Genomic DNA, 15,420 nt, shown 5'->3' on the forward strand with positions numbered 1-15,420 from the left:
AGTGGTACAATAGCTGGGGTAGCAGAAAGGAAGTGATGGCTTCATGGCTGGATCTCAGGACCCCTCACCTCCGTTTTAATCCTCTCTTTACTCTCTCTCTCCCCTCCCTCCACACCCCTGAGACACATGCAACTCAGGGTCTCTACTTATCCAGGTCTGGGGGGAATGAAGGTTTATATAGCACCAGCTCTTCCCTGGTAAAAGATTTTAACAAAGGCTTTTGCTCCTTGTGTTGATGGAGAAGGAAATGACAATCCACTCCAGTACTCTTGCCTGGAAAATCCCATGGACAGAGGAGCCTGGTGGGCTACAGTCCATGGGGTCGCAAGAGTCGGACAGGACTTAGCGACTAAACCATCACCTTGTGTTGAAGGTTCCACAAAAGCACTAGAAGCAGCTCCATTCCTGCTGCCATGCCGACTGTCCCAAGGCAGACTGACGTGTCCTAGGACTGGAACACAAGGTGTCACCTGAGAGGCTTTTGGTCGGCTAACCATTCCCTGCTATATATTGATTGTGACAACCTTCCAAACGGTCATTTTCACACTAGTCACCATCTTACAACTTTTGTTACCATCTGAGCCATGTTTTAAAGCATTCGACTGCTAGGCCAAACCCAGAGGATCTTTAACATCCTTAAAGGGAAAAAGTAAGCTTTGTATTGTACCAAAGGATTCAGGTTCTGATCTTAAAACATTAATCACTCAGTGAATGTCTCCTTGGACCTGTTGAAAAATGTATTCATGTTGATATTACTTTTCCTTACATTTTTTGATGTTGCTAGGATCACAAGTTATATAATCTATTGCTTAGAATCCTAGTCCTTAAAGGTGAAACTGTCTTGTTACTGACTTGGAATCAGTGGCTTCCAAGCCCTTTTCGCCTCAGCCAAAGTTCCAAAGAAATGCTTCTTTTTAACTCTGCCCACTCTTCCCAGGAAGACTCCCCTCAAGGCCCCAGATTTCCACTAACAGCTCCTCTGCTGACTCGGAATCCCCAGTGGGCCACGCTGTCCAGGTTATGACCCCGAGGGCTAGGTACTGGCTAGGGGAACATCCATGAATGAATTGCTGCACTGGGTGCCCCTGCATAAGTCCCCTCCTTCTCTGGGCCCTTAATTCCTCCTCGATGTGATTGTGGCAGTGCCAAGGGCCTCTCAGCTCTGATGGTCAAGGGCTTGCCTGGTTTCTGGTGGTTTGAGACAGGTCTGCCTGCAGTGGGGCTGGCTTGGGGCTCCAGGTGGGCTTGTGTGCAGGAGACCATCACAGGTCAGCCATGTGGTGCCATCTGTGGTGGGACCTCATAGTGGGGCAACTGGGGGAGAGGGAAATAAAAGGCAAAGGGCCAAGGCAGGTGCCGGGGAGGGGGTGCTCCCAGAGGAGAAGGCAAACTTAGAATTCCTTGACCTCATAAGGAAACGGCTTGGGTCTGTATGGGGCGGGGGTTGGCAAGGGGAGGCTGGCCTCCGGGACAGGGGCCAGCACTGCAAAAGAAGGCTTAGAGAGGTGCTGGGGAATCTGATCTGGCCCAAACTCCAAATTCCGCGAAGCCGGCTCTGAGAAGCCCAGAGCCCAAATGCCATTTCCCTCCCTGCTCGGAGATAAGCAGCAAGACCCTTGCCCTGCCTGGGGCGCTGCCCCTCATCCGACCATGCATACGTGGGGCCCTCATATTTTGGGAGATGGAGAAAGCCTCATTTCTAAAACCTGGCCAACAGCAACCTTGAGGAGGGGCTTCATATATGGTTAAACCAGGGCCCTATCTTCTCTCCACCCCATGAAGGAACTTTTGCTGAGACCGAGGCTGTGACCCTCACCAACTGGGCCAGTCTGCCAGCCTTCATCTCAGTTCCGGGAGAGGCACTTCAGTTTCCCCTCATTCCATTGGCTGGCTTTGTTAGAATGTGACTGTCATCTTCTTCCTAATTTTTATGGGACAGCTCTTTCCTGACCAAGGCTCTCACCAACTCCCTGTGACAGGCCCTGGCTGCCTTCCAAGGTTTGCCCCCCTCAGTCCCCTGGTCCCCCTGTCCGGGAGGCTCCCTCTGCACTCCCACGACCCTGAAGCCCACTGAGACCCAGGTGCTCAGAGTGCATTATCGGAAGCCCGGGGCAGGTCCCTCTGGCAGCCTCCTGGGTCACGCTGGGCTCAGGGGCCATCCCAGCCACGGTGGGGAAGCCCCTCGCGCCTCTGGTGCACTGCCGGTGGGTGAGGCAGACACCCGCCATCTCGGCATCACAGGGCGCCCCGTGCCAGTGCCCATTGGCATGCCCGGGCCCCTTCCAAGGCTGCTGGCTCCTGGAGCGCCGGTGGCCTCCTGGCCCAGTGCCCCATTTCCTCTGGGGTGCAGGGGGAGGGAGGGAGGCGGTGGGAACCGGCGGGCGCAGGCCAGGATCCTGCAGAGCGGGAAGGCGTGCTGGGGCAGGGGGTCTGGGGGTCTGGGGGGCGGTTTATGGTCAGGTGGCTACAGGCTTCCTTGGTGTGGCGCGCGCGCGCACTGCGCGTGCAGCAGCGCCTAGTCTGGACCCGTGCTCTCCAAGGGCTTGCCCCTTCGGATCGGGCCCCTTCTCGCAGCCGCCGGCGACGCGCCAGCCTGGGGCGCGGCCAGGGACCCGCAATTGCTGGAGCAGAGGGGCAGTTGGGACCGAGCGGACTCCACGTGACTCAGGGAAGGCGAGCCCCTCCCAGCGCGCAGCCCCGCCCAGCTCCCACATCCTGGCCAGTTTCTGCTGGTTGCATGGCCACAGGCCCCGCCCCTCCACCCTTCTGACCCAAATAGCCGAGCGGGTGACGTCGCGGCTCGTGGGCCCCGCCCCGCTCCCAAGCCGGGGCGGGTCTAAGCTAGTTCCCGTCGCGCCCAGGCCCCGCCCCCTCGCTGGGGTCCAGCCCTAAATGCGCCAGCGTGTGACGTCTCTGGGCTCGCGAGCCCCGCCCCTCCCCGCCCGTTCGCAAGGCTCCACCAATCTGCGCTGGCAGCTCTCTGCGAGGCCCGGCCCCGCTCCGCACAGCGCGCGCTGCCCGCGGAGACCGCGACTGTGACGCGGGCGTGACGCGCGCGTAGCCGCTCCCGAGGCACTCCTGTTGCCCCTGCCGCGCTCCGAGGCCATCGTCTCTCGGCCGGTGTTGCAAGGCCCAGGCCTCCCCCAGGCCTCCGCCGCCCGCTGCCCGCCATGGACGACTACGCAGTCCTCTCGGACTCCGAGCTGGCCGCCGTGCTGCGCCAGTACAACATCCCACACGGGCCCGTCGTCGGTACGCGGTGGACGGAGGGCGGGCCCGCTCCCCGCGCTTAGCCCCGCGGCCCCCTCTCGGCCCGCTCCCTGACCGCCCTGTGCCCCGCGTCTGATCAGGTTCCACTCGCAAGCTCTACGAAAAGAAAATCTTCGAGTATGAGACCCAGAGGCGGAGGCTCTCGCCCCCGAGCTCGTCCTCATCCTCTTTCTCCTATCGGTTCTCGGGTGAGGCTCCCGTCCCAGGGCCCCGCCTGGCCGCCCTTGGGGACACGGTTTGGGGGACGCTGAGGAAGGGGTCGCGGGGGTGTGGCCAGGGCACTGGCTGGAGGGGGCGCGGGGGAAACGGGAGGGGACCCCTGTGGGCCAATGGTCCTAGCCCCTCCCCCATTCAGACTTAGATTCGGCGTCCGTGGACTCGGATATGTATGATCTGCCCAAGAAAGAGGACGCCTTACTTTACCAGAGCAAGGGTAAGGCAGGGGTGGGGTGGGCACTCTGACATCTTCCTTCCAGTGTCAGCCAGAACCTGAGACCTCAACCCCACTCATCCTGCAGTAGCCCTGCAGCCCCCCCCCCTCCCCGCCAGTGGGATTCAGATTAGGGCCATCGGGCCAGGTGGGGACACCGTTGCCCCTTCTGCTACCGCTGCCCCCCCTTCCTAAGGCTATAATGATGACTACTATGAGGAGAGTTACTTGACCACCAGGACTTACGGGGAGCCTGAGTCTATGGGCACATCCAAGGGCTTCCGCCAGCCCTCAGCTTCACTCTCAGATGCTGACCCCTTTCACCGCCAGGTGAGCTGAGTTGTCGGGCACCCTGTACTTGGGTACAACCTGAGGGGGTCCTCATGGGGTTTGGATGAGTCAAGGGAACCACTGGGCACAAATGGTGGCTCAGAAACCTCCAGGGAGAGGTGGGGCCTGCAGACACCTGCCTGGTCAGGACCTTTGGGGTGGGGGAAGGGGCTGTCAGAACTGTTTTGACTAGTGTGCCCAGGACGTGCCCTGGCTCTGGTCTGGGATCTAGGTTTGAGCTCTTTTTGAGAATTCTGGGGCAGAAAGTAGGATGCAGGCAGCCGGGACAAGTGGCACGGCCCTGCAGGCATAAGGCTGAGGACCAAGAAGGGGGTCTGGAGGGTGGCAGGGCCCAGGCCTTTAAGCAGTGTTCAGAACAGGCTGGGAAGGGCAGTTTGGACTGAGGGTATGACCTGTCATACCTACACCGACCCTGTCAATAGGTATCCTCATTCTGATTCACTTCTGTAGGTCCGTGATGACAATCTTTTCTCTTTGGAAGAGGAAGGCAAGGATCGGTGAGTATTAAGGCCAGCCAGGGGCTGGGGCTGATTCAGGACTCAAGCCCTCCTGGTCTACCTACTGCACTCTTTGCCTCAGGGAACGCCTCCTGTATGGCCGGGACAGTGCCTACCAGAACATTGCACACTACCGCCCTATTTCCAACATCTCCAGAAGCTCCCTGGGCCTGTCCTATTATCCCACATCCTCCTCCACCTCGAGTGTGTCCTCATCTTCATCTTCGGCCCCTTCGTGGCTCACCCGCAGAGCCATCCGGCCTGAAAAGCAGGCCCCTGGGGCTGCCGGCCTGGGCCAGGATCGCCAGGTCCCGCTCTGGGGCCAGGTGCTGCTGTTCCTGGTCTTTGCTGCCTTCCTGCTCTTTGTTTACTACTCCATGCAGGCCGAGGATGGCAACCCTTTCTGGGCAGAGCCCTAAGGGTCTGACCTCGTACCTTGGAGGCCGGCTCCTCTTGGAAGCCCTGGCTGACTGCCTTATCAGTGTTTGTTGGGGGAGGGGGGTTGGGGCTTTTCTCTGTGTTCTAGCTTGGGGTTACCAGGACAGGGGCAATGTTTGCTGACCCCTGCCCTGTCCTGCCAGGGAGGCAGCAGGCCTGGGCCCTCTGCGGCATGGTGGGCCTGGGTGGGCCTGCCTCTGGATCCTCCTGGCCCTGCTTGCCTGTCACCCTTCGGGCCTAGGAGGGCAAGACCCTTCTCCTGGAGAGGAGAACATGGTTTTGGTCATCGCATGCCTCCTATTTGTCGTCACCTCATGGGGGGATTAACCAAAGGCCACCCTGAGTTTGTTTTCGTGGACACAATAAAAGACCATTTATTTTTAACGTGTGGGTTCTTTTCTTTAACGTGGGGAGGGGTTGGGCTGCCCCCCTGCTAAAGGCTTCCAGGCCTTGGGTCTCCAGAATTGCCATCCAACTTTGTCAGTTCATCCTTTCGTCCTTTGAGCCTGAGATAGGGATCATAGGCTACCCATAGACTCATTTATGTTTTGCTTTTGGTGCCCGCTCCCTGACATGTTACCAGAAGCTCTTGTAAGTGCTTATAAAAAATATTCACACAGAGAGCCCACTGGGAAACGCAGGTGAGGCTGCTTGCACCATGTCAGTTCTGGGTGTTTCAACTGGGACCAGCAGACACCAACCGTGGTGTCCAAGGGCAGAGTGATGGGAAGGAAATGAGGCATCTGCTTGATGGGCTGTTTCTGCTGGAAGGCTGGTTGTCTAATGACAGGGGAAGGCTCTCAGTCCTCTGGAATGTTTCATCTCCTTTTAGTAAACCAGTTCCTCACCTGGGTATTACCACAAGGTTTTCTGCTGTGGGCATTTAACAATTTTCACAGTTTACATGTGATTTTAACATCGAGTTGGAGAAAGAAATGGCAACCCACTCCAGTATTCTTGCCTGGAGAATCCCATGGACAGAGGAACCTGGCGGGCTACAGTCCATGGGGTCGCTAAGAGTCTGACACGACTGAACGACTATCACTCACTTAACATCAAGTGCTAAGGAAACATGGAGTGGAATGCCACACTGTGCGTCTGGGCTCCGCACTGCCTGTAGAGGGCAGTAAAGTCTGGAGAAACAGGCACACAAAAGGGAAGCAGAGGCACCCCCTGGGCCACCATTGGGTGGGACCCTGGCATCTCAGCTCTGACGGGCTCCTTCCTACAGGTGGCAGGACTTGGCAGGGCCTGCCCTCTCACCTGCATGTGCACCATGGGCTCCTGAGCCTTGGGGCTCTCTGCTGTCTATGGCCGCTGGGTAAGCTCTGCTCAGGGCCGGACTGGAACCTTTCTACCAAAGCTTCCAGACATTTCTTTTTGCTGCATCCTAGTCTCTGCACTTTTATGGGGTGAGATGGGGTGGGCGTTTTCCTAAAACCAACAGGCTTTCTTTGTGCATTTCAAATACACCAAAAAGAAATGGCTTCTCATATTCTCACCCCTCCCAGAGCCCCAGCCTCCCTCGTTTGCTGCTAGGCACTCCCACCTGACTCCTGTGGCACCCAGTCCGCTGTGGCTGGGACACCCCTGGGCCCCCGGCATCTGTCTCATGCCATCCTAGACCAAGAGCTGAGACACGGATGCTCCGTGGTGGGCGGTGGGCATGGGCAAGAGGTGTGGCCTGCTCATCTGTGACCACAGGGGCAGGTGGTCAAATCAGTGAACTGGAGGGTGGGAGAACAAGGAGTCCCATCGTCAGGGCATCAGAACTCCACAGGGGCGTGGCGCAACATCTCATTTCGGCAAGTGATCTCAAGTGCTCCTCCTGGGGGTGGCTGTGCAGCGGGAGACCCACGGGGTCCTGGTGGAGAGGAGGGATTGCAGGGAGGAAGGGGAGAGAGATGGCATGGCCTCTGCACGGAATGGTCCCCTCCGGGCTTCAGATCCTCCATCTGCAGGGCCGAGGGGGAGGCTAGGTGTGCTTGGCAACCACTGCTGTGTCTGAAGGGAGACAGAGTTCCCTCCCAGGTGACACAGTCTCCCCCTTTTATTTCTCATGGGTGACCATATCCATTGATCACCATGCACCAGACGGAGGGTTTCTGAGGGCCTTGCTTCAAAATCACTGCTCCAGGGCTCTGAGATACCCGCCTCCCAGAGAGCTCTCCTGAGGACTCTGGACCTCCCTCCAGACTCCCACCAGGCTTAGCCTTGCTTCCAAGGCCCTGGACCCCCGTAAGGGCGCCTGAATGCCTCCAAGTGCTCTGGGCACCCCAGCCCAAAGCTTTTGAGGGCTCCGTGAGCCCCCAAGAAACGTCAGGCTTCCAAGTCCCCACCTAGGGCTTTCCAGGGCTCTGAGACCAACCTCCAGGCTCCTGCCTGGACCATGGGCTGCAGTGGTACTGGGAGCACAGCAGGGGGCAGCAGCTTCCTAGCGTGCAGGGCATCTCCTGCCATCTTAGGTACCACCAGAGCGGAGTCGGGGGATGGTAGTGGTGGTTGGCAGACATGGAGGAGCCCAGGAGGCCCTGGATGAGGCAACTGAGCTGGTAGCTTGGGACCCTGCCAGACAGCCTGAGCAGCATCCCTGGTGGAGCACAGAGAGAAGTGCCCGGGAGGTATGGCAAGCAGGGGGAGCTCCTGATGCCACCCTTGACGTCAGCCGCACCCTCCCTCCGCCCCCAGGTCTAGGGGAAGTAGCAGACAGCATTTCACAATCTAGGACCACTCCGACCTTGACCACTCTACTGGACTAGTCCCAGCACTGAAGAAGCAGCCATCCAAGAGTGGGTACAAGCCTGTGGGTACAAGCCCGTGGATCCACGAGGATGAACCTCCCCAAGGAACTAAAGAAAAGGAGAGTGTCACTGTTACTGCCCCTGGGGCTGGTCTTTGGCCTTAGGCTCAGCATACCCATGCCCTGGAAACTAGCCCCAGCCCCTCCCCAGGGCAGGCAGGAACTCAGTGAAGTCCCCTACCACTGGGGAGAGCCAGGTAGGGAGGTCCTCCCAGAAAGCCCTTCTCACCTCTGCCGGCCCATCAGGCACCAATCCCCTACCTGGACTCACCCAGATTCTCCTGCCTGCTGCCTGGACCAGCCTGCCAAGAGCACACAGTCCTCCTTGCCATCAGTCTACCCTGCCATCCCGTGTTCCAAAGCCTGCCTGGTGGGGGTCCCCGGAGGGAGAATGGCCCTAGAGGAGAGTGTAACCAGGAGTCCTGTCCCCTCCCTGGATAACACATTGCACCCAGATGGTCATGAGGCCTGCAGGGCGGCAAGGGGAGAAGCTGGAATGTGTAGGGGGAACGACCCTGAGGACAGCCCTGAGGAGAGGCCACGGCCACGGGCCAGACCAGGCCAGAGCCTCGACCAGGCAGGGGCAGGAGGGAGCGAGACACGGTGCCACCTCTGGAGGGCTTCTGGAGAGGAGGACACGCAGATGGCACCAGGAGCCCATCTGCTGGGGGCAAGCGGCATGAGACCTGGCCCCCCCGGAGCAGAGGAGGGGTCCAGCCACAGATGCCCGCCGGGGCCCTTCTTCCCTACTAAGCCTGGGGAGGGGGTGTCTGGTCACCTGTGGGGAGTGGCCCCCGCATCCTGCAGGTCCTGTCTGCTCTGAGTCAGGGGGACGGGGGAGCTGACCACTCCCACACCACAGCCGGCCCGCCCCGCTCCGGGGCACCCCTGCACCTCACTCTCCCTGGTGCCCGCTCCCCCAGGAGGGTTGGCTGGACCTAGGTGAAGCGAGGGGCACAGTGCCCCTCAGGATGGGACGGCCACCCACCCACAGAGAGAGAGCCTCGGTGTTTCAATGATGGCGATGGAGGTCTAGAGACCCTTGGAAGTCCTGCACGGCCCCCAGTCTGGGCAGCCACACCCCACTCAAGGGCGCAGGGCCAGGGCACTGACGGGCACCCCACTGGAACCCCGACGGAGGCAGTGAGCCAAGGGGAGAGCAGCTGATAAGTTAGGGTCAGTGAATGTGAAGAGTGATGGACGCTGGCCGCCAGGAACTCGAGTGTGTGTGTGTGTGTGTGTGTGTGTTCCAGCTCCAGTGTGTGTGTGTGTGTGTGTGTGTGTGTGTGTGTTCCAGCTCCAGTGTGTGTGTGTGTGTGTGATCCAGCTCCAGGTCCCAGCTGTGGACAAGTAACAGTCAGCAAACATACATAATGGATACTGGCCGCCAGGAACTCGAGTGTGTGTGCATCTGTGTGTCTGTGTGGACCATCCAGGTCCACGTCCAAGCTGTGTGTGTATCATCCAGCTCCACGTCCCAGCTGTGGACAGGTCCCCAGAGGACAAGGCCCGCCACCTACAGCAGCCTCCTCCACAGGCCAGGGGCACCCTCAGGAGGACTTCTGCACCCGGCAAGGGCACGCTGTGCTGCTCAGAGATCAGGCTGGCCTCAGCCAGCTCCACCACTCGCCACGGATGTCTGCAAGGTCCCCATGAGCCCAGGGAGGCCACAGCCCAGGGAGCAGGGCTGAATGAGGGGGACTGCTCCGGGACCCAGCACTGGCAGAGGCTGGGCTGCTCCAGATGCCTGAGCTCCTGAGGGCAGGCACCATCATGCCCGGCGGGCGGAGGATGAGGACGAGGGTGAAGCCCGGGGCAGGCAGACAGCGGGGCGGGGTCAGGGCTGGGCCGCTGCCCAGACTGTGCCCGTCCACCAGGCGGGTACCTGCAGGAGCTCCGCGAGCCACAGCACCTGGGAGGCAGGAGAGGGAAGACACTGCCCATGCAGTCCTGGGCCTGAGGGCAGGCTTGAGGAAGGCAGGCCTGAGGAGGGCAAAGATGGCAGGGCAGCCGGCCCCTTGTCGGTCCTTGTGCCTGGGGCTCAGGGGCTGCAAGGCAGCTCTACATAGGGGAACAGTCAGCGGGCCCAGGAGTCTGGGACCACAGGGGGCTTGAGCCTCTCCAGGAGACCCCAGGACCCTGCGGTGGCCCCACATCCTGCCCCACGAGCCACGTCCACGATCCCCGAGGACAGGCCCCGCAAGCTCAGCCTCAGCCTCAGCTTCTGCCCCGGGACGGAGACAGAGAGCCCGGCTCTCCCGAGGCCAGGGTTGTCAGGCTCGAGAAGAGCGTAGTGGCCACGGACGGGGCCGGAGCTTTCGCCAAGGGCCCCAGCACTGCCCAGAAGCAAGAGGCAACGGGAGGAGCCCTCACCGCCCACAGAAGCTGCATGACACATTCAGAGCCACCAAGCGTGTCACCAGGAGTCCCGTCTCAGTCCCAGCCAGGAGGTGGGGTGGTGGGCACGTCCCCCATGGGCACAGCGGGAGTGCCTTCCTGGGACCAACGGGACACTCAGCTGCCACCCCAGGCTGGCACCAGCCCAGCCCAGGGCTACCGGGCACAGTCATTGAAGAAAAGGGGCTCATCAGCCTTCACCCCCTCAACGGGGGGCCCCTGAGAAGCAGGGGGTGCGGGCAGGGCTGACCACAGGGTGGGGACGCCTCGGAGGTCAGAGAGCACGGGGCTCAGGCCTGAGTGTGCACTTGCACAGCCGTGGCGTGCACGGGCTGCCAGGGTGAGAAAGCTTTTGCACCCGTGCCCAGGGCTGCACCACCAGCTGGGATGGCCCTTCGGGCTGCGGACTCCTGGGAGGAGGGCAGAGGGCACACGCCACGGGCTCTGCGGGCCATGCTGGGATCATCACATGGTCTCTCTTTCTCTGGCTTTCCGTGTGTTTGGTCTGCAACCATTTCAAGGTGAAAAGCCACTCTGCCTGTACAACACACACCTGGCATGGCTTGGTTCCGGGCTGCAACCCGGACCCCTGCTTCCACAAAGGACACATTCCTGAGGGGTCTGGGCAGCCTGGGAGTCCCACACCCGGGCTCAGGGGCAGGGACACTCCTTGGAGCCTTCTCATGCAGCACGAACGTGAAGAACCCAGGCCCACGCAGGTACTGCTCTCTTCTCCACGGGGTGACCAGTGTGAACCATAAAACCACAGCAGAGGCGAGGGAGTGAGTTATGAGACATAACTCCATCTTATGAGTTATGAGACATGGCTTCCATCTCGGGGCTGCTCTGTCTCTCTGAGATCGCTGGATCTGGGGAAGGCCTGACCCGAGCAGCCCGGTGGAGAGGCCCGGTGGGGAGGGACCGTCCCCTGCCGCAGCCCCGTGAACCCTCCAGAAGCAGAGCCTACCCGCCTCCCACTCCGACACCCCAGGCAGACCAGAGGGCTCTGGCCCCGGAGAAGCCTTGACCGCAGCCTGTGATGGACCCCAGGCCAGAAGCCCCAGCCAGGCCTTCTAGAATCCTGTCCTTCAGACACCCGGGACATCACGAGTGCTGGTTGTTTTAAGGGACTACACTCCATTTCGGGTAATTTGCTATGCATGCTTGCGTGCTAGATCACTTCAGTCGTGTCCGACTCTTTGCAACCCCATGGACTGTAGCCCTCCAGGCTCCTCTGTCCATGGGATTCTCCGGGCAAGAGTACTAGTGTGTGTTGCCATTGGCTTCTCCAGGGCATCTTCCCAACCCATGTCTCTTATGTCTCCTATGTTGACAGGCAGGTTTTTACTGCTAGCGTCACCTGGGTAGCCCCTTGTTATTCAGCAATGGGTAATTTACACACAATGACTTTAAATGGACAAGATCACCCTAAGTCAGTTGGAAGAAAATAAACCGACAAAAAACCCCAGAAACCATTAGGAAGAGCCTGGAAAGTCTGATGACACAAACGCTAAGATCGTCTGCCTAGTCAAACACAAACCCCAAACCACCAAGTTAAGAGACAAGTGACAAAGTGGGGCAAAAAATATTACCAGAATGTGACTCAGGGCTCATATCATTAATGTATAGAGAACTTGAACCAGTCAATAAGAAAAGACTAACAACTCAAAGGAAAAGGGTGCAAGAGAGGGCCTTGGTAAACGCCAATCAAAGTGCCACCCCCCCCACCCCCGAAATGATCCCACTGCAAGAATGTACTCGGGGGCTGGGGTTCCAGAGCTGCTGGTTCTGGGCACATGGGGCAGCTGGACACTGGCATTGCTTTTCATCTGTGGCTCCAACTGGATGGCGGGCCATCCTGGAGCCAAAGACAGGCCAGCCTCGGCAAAGACTGACCAGCCTCGGCAAAGACTGGCCAAAGAAGTGGGTGGTGGCGCTGGGTGTTGAGGAGGTCTGGACAGCGTCACCCAGGAGCTGGGAGATCCTCTTGGTGAGGAACATGTGGCAGGAAAGGCAGTGGCTTCCCACCAGCGGGAGAAGGCTGACCACACCTGCAGACCAGACAACTGTCAGGGCAGTTCCTGGGCAGACAACCCCCTTGCGTGTGTGCTAAGGCACTTCAGTCGTGTCCGACTCTTCGCAATCCCATGGACTGTAGTCCACCAGGCTCCTCTGTCCATGGGATTCTCCAGGCAAGAATCTTGCAGTGGGTTGCCATGCCCTCCTCCATGGGTCTTCCCGACTCAAGGATTGAACCCGCATCTCCTTACGTCTCCTGCATCAGAAGGTGGGTTCTTTGCCACTAGCACCACCTGGGAAACTCTTTGGGTCTCCATGCTCCCCCAGATCCACACTTGGTCTCAGGGCCGATGTTCCTTTCCCATCCCTGACCTCGGCATGCACGCCTTTTTCCTCTGCCTCATCAGATAGTTCCTCCATCCCCACACCCAGGCACTGGATCTGATCTCGCCCCACCCTCCTACCTGCCCAGATGTTATCAGTCCAAGTGAGGAGCTGTTGAGCAACTCGACAAACCTGACACCTGATCCAGCCTGGGCTGTGGACAGCCCCCTCCTTCAGCTTCAGGCAGGGAAGGGTGACGACTGCTCAACGGGAAGCCACAGATCTCTCGAGAGCCACCAGCCTCCTGGCTTCTCCCAACCCTGCCGGGACCCTGCAGAGAGCCAGGAGAAGGGCAGGGGGCACACACCTAGGAGTCTCAGGCCTCTAGAGCAGCGCGCTTACTGTGGGGTTTCTGTACCAGCAGCGGCAGGAGCACCGGGAGCTTGTTGGAGTTGCAAATGCTCAAGCCCCACCCCAGATGTGCAAGATCAGAGATTCTAGGGTGAGGGGCCCTACAGCCGGCTTTGAGTGAGCCCTCCAGGTGTTCTCACAACCCTTCCAGCATGAGAACCAGCGTCGGGATGGATGGTTTCTGATCGCATCCACTCCTAGTGAAGCCAGGAGGTTTCTCTCCCTGCCGGGCTCACTCACCTTGACCTCCAGGGAAGAGGCAGGCAGCAGGCACTGAGGGCTGCAACCATAGGTGGTCCTGGAGAACAGGAGTGCTTGGGCAAGATTCCCTCCCAGCGGGCCACACCTGTCGAGTGACGGGAGAAGACTGTTACTTCGGGCCCTCCCCACCTCCAGAAGCATGGCACCCCTGGCCGACTCCACGTTTCTGGGCACTGGGCTCAGCTCTGCCCACCTCTCCCTTGTTACTCCGTGTCGGGCGGGGAGAAGGGGACTGGATCCGGGCTTCACAGAGAATCATCCCAGTCACACTCACGGGCGGTGGAACACGGTGCGCCGGGCAAGGGGTGGGGGCGGCTGGAGGCGGCCAGATTCTAGACCCTGCGAGGGTGGAAGGCATCAGGAGCGCGGGGCAAGGCCGCCCTCAGAGGCCAGGACTGGAGGGCGGGGCCGAGCGGAGACCCTCTGACCCTGCCCTTCGGCTTCTTGGCGGGGTTGCCGCCCACCCTCCTGCTCCCCCGGTCACTGGGCGCCCCCAATACACTGTCCTGGGCCATCTCGAGGGCCAGACGCCCTCAGTACATCAAGGGGAGTCCTGCCGAGAGCGGGCCCCGACGGAATCCCCAGGGTCTCCAGGTCCCTAGGCTCGGGGGAAGAGTCTCTTCGCCTTCCCCGCAAGAGAGGGCGCACAACCCAGGGAACTGCGGGGCTCTGGCCCCGCCCAGGACCCAGAGGGCGGGCGGCCGAGTACCGAGATGGAGGGTGGGGACACGGAGCAGAGGGGCCGTCTCCGCGCTTCGAGCCCCGCGCTGACCGCCCCGGCGGCGGTCATCTCTGGCTCCCCGCCTCAGCCCGCCCACCGGAAGACATGGAGCCCCGCCTTCCTGCCCACCTCTTCCGGCTTGATTCGCCAATGACCATGCTAGACTCCTGGGAAGACCCGCCCCCTAGCTCCGAGCAAGCCCGTCCCGCTTTGTGACGGGCACCTCTATGGCCCAGTCAGAGTAGGCCGATCGCGTGAGCTCCGCCCTCCGCTCGGCCTTCGGGCTCTCTTTCCTCAGTCCCTAGGCGGGCGTCCTGTGGGCTCGTGGATCTCCCCGCTGGGAGATTCAGACTTTCCGTGCAGAGTCACGCGAGTGTACACGCCAAGCCCTGCTGTGTGCCTTTGGTGTGAGCTTGTATTCTGAAGGAGTTAAGTTCACGGGAAGTTACAGGGAAATGCCCCTCCCGTTGTTGCGCCAGCATCAGCGTGTTGCGTAGCCAGTGGGCCCTCACCAGGAAGTGGCATTGGTACCATCGGAAAGCTGCTCAGGGTTCTGTGCGTGTGTGTGTGTGTGTGTGTGTGTGTGTGTGTGTCTGTGTGTGTGTGTGTGTGTGTGTGTGTGCTGCTCAGAGTTCTGTGTGTGTGTGTGTGTGTGTGTGTGCTGCTCAGAGTTCTGTGTGTGTGTGTGTGTGTGTGTGTGTGTGTGTGTGTGTGCTGCTCAGGGTTCTGTGTGTGTGTGTGTGTGTGTGTGCTGTTCAGGGTTCTGTGTGTGTGTCTGTGTGTGTGTCTGTGTGTGTGTGTGTGTGTGTGTGCTGCTCAGGGTTCTGTGTGTGTGTGTGTGTGTGCTGCTCAGGGTTCTGTGTGTGTGTGTGTGTGTGTGCTGCTCAGGGTTCTGTGTGTGTGTGTGTGTGTGTGTGTGTGTGTGTGTGTGTGCGCGCGCATGCGCCAGTGTTTAAGACACCACACTCCTGCTGCCAATGGCTTGGGTTCGATTCCTGGATGGGTAGCTAGGATGCTGCATACCTTGCCACACACACACACACACACACACACACACGTCAGTACATTAATGAAACCATGCAATTTGATAACGGGGTGTGCTTTTTTTAATCACACACTGCCCTTGAGATCCATCCATCTCAATTGGTTTCAGCGGTCAGTTCTCCCTGTGTATTGCTAGCCTTCTTCCTTGGTGTGGGTCAGCCACAGTTGTTCAAGCCTTCACCCACTGTTGCCTGTTTCCACTTTTAGGTTTCTAGAAAAAATCTGCTTTGAACATTTGTATCCAGGCTTTCCTGTGGTCAGAATTTTCCATTTCATTGGCATGAATGCCCAGCAGTGCAAGTGCTGTGTCCTAAGGAAGTGGTCGATTAGCCTTAGAAGAAACTGCCAATTTGCATTCCACTGTGGCTGGACCATTTTACCTTACCACCGTGGATATTTTTAAAGCACATAATTGAAGATTTTTACAAAACATTGTTTTAGGCAAGACTGTTAACAA

General features: G+C 59.4%; 1 protein-coding gene and 1 long non-coding RNA gene across 3 annotated transcripts; one reads left to right on the top strand and one right to left on the bottom strand.

The window, feature by feature from the left end:
* The first annotated feature begins 3,035 nt into the window (after positions 1-3,035).
* On the top strand, positions 3,036-5,370 carry EMD (emerin). Its single transcript, XM_052663320.1, has 6 exons — positions 3,036-3,252; positions 3,351-3,458; positions 3,626-3,703; positions 3,897-4,030; positions 4,502-4,548; positions 4,631-5,370. Exons 1-6 carry the CDS (start codon positions 3,171-3,173, stop codon positions 4,965-4,967), a joined length of 786 nt encoding a protein of 261 aa, XP_052519280.1. The 5' UTR covers positions 3,036-3,170; the 3' UTR covers positions 4,968-5,370.
* Positions 5,371-11,789: 6,419 nt separating this feature from the next.
* On the bottom strand, positions 11,790-14,012 carry LOC128070237 (uncharacterized). 2 transcript variants are annotated; one of them, XR_008201602.1, is made up of 5 exons: positions 13,908-14,012; positions 13,392-13,537; positions 13,178-13,283; positions 12,719-12,857; positions 11,790-12,234 (listed from the first exon to the last, which is right to left on the bottom strand). It is a non-coding gene; the product is annotated as an uncharacterized LOC128070237 (long non-coding RNA). The 2 variants fall into 2 exon arrangements; XR_008201603.1 differs by having other exon boundaries at positions 11,790-12,458.
* Positions 14,013-15,420: the final 1,408 nt, after the last annotated feature.

The sequence above is a fragment of the Budorcas taxicolor genome, chromosome X (genome assembly GCF_023091745.1).
Source record: "Budorcas taxicolor isolate Tak-1 chromosome X, Takin1.1, whole genome shotgun sequence".
Taxonomy (NCBI): Eukaryota; Metazoa; Chordata; class Mammalia; order Artiodactyla; family Bovidae; genus Budorcas; species Budorcas taxicolor.